At 48.8% G+C, this 4,201-nt stretch overlaps 1 protein-coding gene across 2 annotated transcripts in view; it reads right to left on the bottom strand.

Moving 5' to 3' along the window:
- Positions 1 to 4,201, bottom strand: part of ANKRD66 (ankyrin repeat domain 66) — a 26,339-nt gene that overhangs the window by 1,664 nt on the left and 20,474 nt on the right. Inside the window, exon 4 of one of the 2 annotated variants that reach the window (XM_019520987.1) lies at positions 2,176 to 2,891. The exons of the other annotated variant lie outside the window; for it this stretch is intronic. Coding sequence (XP_019376532.1) covers positions 2,711 to 2,891 — 181 coding nt within the window. The 3' untranslated portion in view covers positions 2,176 to 2,710. Of the gene's footprint in view, positions 1 to 2,175; positions 2,892 to 4,201 lie in introns of those variants that run through there. 2 annotated transcript variants of the gene reach the window in all.

The raw sequence follows: 4,201 nt of genomic DNA, 5'->3' as shown, positions 1-4,201 counted from the left end.
CTGTTCGTCATGCACCTGCTAATGCATGATAAAGCGCAGTTAGCTTTACTGATCACTGTCACATTGACGACTCGTGTTCATCTTGGCGTCAACAATGACTCCGAGATCCCTTTCCGCTGCTGTGCTGCTGAGAAGGCCGTCCCCCAGCCTGTGAGCGTGCTGGTGATTCCTTCTCCCTAGGTGCAGCACCCTGCACTTGTCTTTGTTGAACTGCATCCTATTCTGGTCCACCCACTTTTTCAACTTGTCCAGTTCCACCTGGATTCATTCCCTATCCTCTAGTGCATTAACTTTACCTATAATTTGGTATCATCAGTGAATTTGGACAGAATGCTTTCCACACCCTCATCCAAGTCACTGATGAAGACACTGAACAGCACAGGTCCAAGAACCAAGCCCTAGCCACATCTTTACAGGTCGATACCAACCCATCCACCACCAGTCTCTGGGTGTGACCCCTAAGCCAATTTGCCGTTGGCAAACTGACAATCCCATTGCACAGGAAAGGGGGCAAAGAGGCCAAGGAAATAGCCCCTTTTCATTTTCCCAGGGGTGCCTTGAAGCTAAAAAGGTTGAGAAACACTGCTTTAGAACAAGAGCTAGCGTCCAAACACACACCTCAGGTTACACCCACATAAATCTAAATTCTGGGATGATGTAATGGACAACGAGATACAGTTTCAAGGAAAGATGTCACACAAAACACATGAGCAGTGCAGTGTTCATACTGTTATTTTAATTAAAAGATCACAAATTAGTTTGATAGGACAAATGGGACCTGTCTGTATACTGTAGTTATTGCTCTGCCATGAACTTCAGGCGTCCTATAAAAACAACTCATCACTGTTCACGCTGCACCCAGGTCTTGCATGAAAAAAAATGCAAATAATTGGTGAGTTACACTGACATCAGGTAAGAGAATACTTTTCACATTTACATTCACCAGAATGCAGGTGCTTCATTTTGAAAGTAAACATCTCTATTGGTTTTTTTGGTAATACACACACACACGCACACATGCACACTGTATATATAATTGAATCATAGAAAATTAGGATTGGAAGGGACCTCAGGAGGTCATCTAGTCTAGCTCCCTGCTAAAAGAAGGACCATCCCTAACTAGATCATCCCAGAGAACATCCCATGCTGGAGTCAACCAGGAGCACAACCGTTCCTATGCTCCATGGTGTAACCCTATGAAATAAACAGGAATTGTTATCATCAGGGATCCAGGTGTTATATTTCCCATGGAAAAACAGAGTAAAACATGGATTTCCCACCTTACCAGAGGAAAAAGTGGGTTTCTCATTTTAGTGGAGAAACCCATGGATTTTGCAGTTTTGCAATGAGCCCCCTGCAGGCTGGCAGAGTTCCAGCCTGGAGGGGGCTGGGAGGTAATGGGAGCAGGGTGGTCTGGCAGGGGGTGCCACGTGCATGTATATGTACATGGCCTCCAGGCAGCCTGGAGAGCAGCTCCTGTAGGCAAGTGGAGGCTGGGGATTGAGGCCCCCATAGTGAGGGAGTAGGGGAGGGAGTTGGGCAGGGCTAGGGCTGAGGCTCCTGTCCAGCCGGGTGGTACATGGGGCTTGGGGCTGCAATGTGTGGCCACAGGGCCCCAGCAGGGAGCGAGATAGGGTCATGGGTGGCTCATCCGGGAGTTGTGAAGTGGCTCCCCACCACTGCGTGCACTCCCAGGGGTGCAGGGAGACCCATGCCCCCTAGATCTGTACATGGGGCAGAGGCAGGTGCTCACTGCATGCTACAGGCTCAAGTTCCCCACCCTGCTGCCCTTCCCTGGGGCTTCTGCAGCCCAATGGGTGCAACCTGGTATTGCAGGGCTGTGCAGGAAAGCTGCTTGCCACTGTGAACTCTGTGCTGCCCTGGCAACACATCCCCTGCGTGCACAGCAGCAGTGAGGGCAGTGGCACGGGGTTGCGCCCCTCACTGCTGCTGCACACTCAGGGGATGCATCACCAGGGCAGCATGGAGCTTGCAGCAGCAAGGAGCTTCTCCACGCAGCTCTGCTTTGCCCTGCAGTGCCAGGTTGCACCCACTGGGCTGTGGAGGCCCTGGGGGAAGGTAGCAGGGCAGAAGCCTGAGCCCACAGCAGGCAACCCACTCTGCCCCCACCCCATGCACAGATCCGGGGGGCACAGGTCCCCCCCACCCACCCACCAGAGCCCACAGCAGGCAAGCAGGCGGAAGACCTGGGTCCTTAGCCCTATAGTCCTGGCAGCTAGGGGTCCCCTCTGGCAGGACTGGGGGACAGGGGGCTGTGGGTGGGAGTGAAGGGTACCAGCAGGGCTGTGGGGGGCTTCCATTTTAATCACAGATTTTGAGGGGTTTATCAGAATTTGCAATATTTTATCAGAAAATTTGCAATTTTTTTATCAGGGAAAACCAGGATCCCTGGTTATCGTTTATGAGCGCGGGATCATGCATGTTCACCAAATCACAGAACCAGCATATATATGTCAAATTTCCAGGTTTCTAGCCCTCCTACTTTACATGGGATAAGAACATAAGGATGTAAATAGGTAGGGACCCGACTCAAAAACTGCCACTGTTGCTCATAGGTACAACACATCACAGCGTCTTCTGAGAGCCATCTGCTTTTTCACCCTCATTTATTTCATACTCCAGACATGTCTGGAGTCTGCTAGCATCTTCATGCCCACCCACAGGCTCTCGGTGTCTTTCTAAGGAATCCCTATTTTTTCAACCTCTTTCCTATATTTTTCTGCTGACGGCAGTGTGCATGTTTCTTTTGGGTGCAAGGTATAGCTTTCTTAAGCTCTTCTTTCTTGTGTTCCCAATCTTCATCCGTTTGGTCCAACTGAATTCCCTTCCGAGCTGCTGTCAGACGGTAGTTCCTGCACTCCACCTCAGCTCTGAAAAAAAGACAAACACATCACCTTCATCGGAGCACAGTCGCACCAAAATTGGTGCTTTTAGGTCAGAATTGGTCCCCAAACTTTAAGTGACATCTTGGGCTACCAGGATTAGGGCACACCAGTTTTTGTAGCCAGGAGAACACAATGGAGTGACTTGTCTCGCATCACATCCACCCATATTTGTCTCCTCAGCCCTAATTACCTTGTGCACTTTTACAGCCGTGTCAACTGAGGGCACTGCTCAGTTTAGCACCAGAAGCTCAAACTCACACTTCTGGATCTTTACTGAAACACTTAACCAGTTTGTTATCACATGTCCTCAAGCTCCTAAGGCTGCTAGGGAATTTCCACTGAATAAAACAGTCTAAATACATTGCAAACTGCTCACCCACAATATTTCAATGGAAAATAATTGACTTATCCTTAATTTCCCCCTTTTTTAGTATGGAGTACTAATGACTATTAGAGGTGACTCAGAACCAGAAAGCCTGATCTGCACACCACTGAAGTCTGGAAAAGCTGGGATCCAAATTTGGTGGCTGCTTCCAAAATGGTCTGGGCTGAAACTGAAATGTTGATAAATTTTGCATTCAAAACCAGAGCTAAAACCTGACACCTCACACCTCGCCATGTGCATCGTGTTGCTTTACCCAGTACTGTAATTCCATACACTTCATAGGATATGGTTTGAATTTTTTTTAGTTATAAAAATAAAGCAGCGCTGTAGAAATTCAAAGTTTGGACTCAAAAGTTAAAAGTCACCAGGGCTGACTGTCGAGACTTGCTCAGCCAAACATGTACCAAGCATGTAAAGCCGCCCTGCGCTTTCCAAGCTTTCACCTCTGGTTTGGAGGTTGTCTGCATGATTTCTACAGTGTGAGAGTAGAGAGCATCAGCTGCTGCATCCTCATCCCTCTAAAATGGAGAATGATCAGACCAATCTCATACTTGTTCCTAGAAGCATAACCTGTATCTTTGTGTGCTGAGCCAGTACTGGGAATATCCACTGCTTCACAATGTGGTGTTGGTGTGGCCCACCACCGAGGTCATTAATACAGCAGCTGCTAGATGTAGGGACCCTCGCACACCGCCGTACTGCGGCTGCCACTTGTCCCCCACCCCAAGTGGTGCTAAATGTTGTTTCTGGTGATGAAGGGCAATGATAAATTTCATGGCCAGAAAGTGGCAGTGTGACAGGCCTGTGCCTCCCTGATTGCCACATGACTTCTGCTATCCCACCTACCTGGGTCCCCTGCCTTTTTCCTTTCCTGCCACGCCTTGGTGCAATTAGTTGGTTTGTGAAAAGA

The sequence above is a fragment of the Gavialis gangeticus genome, unplaced genomic scaffold, assembly GCF_001723915.1.
Source record: "Gavialis gangeticus isolate Ggan-Ray unplaced genomic scaffold, GavGan_comp1, whole genome shotgun sequence".
Classification (NCBI taxonomy): Eukaryota; Metazoa; Chordata; order Crocodylia; family Gavialidae; genus Gavialis; species Gavialis gangeticus.
Note: the sequence above shows the minus strand (reverse complement) of the source record. Positions and strands in the feature narration are given on the sequence as shown.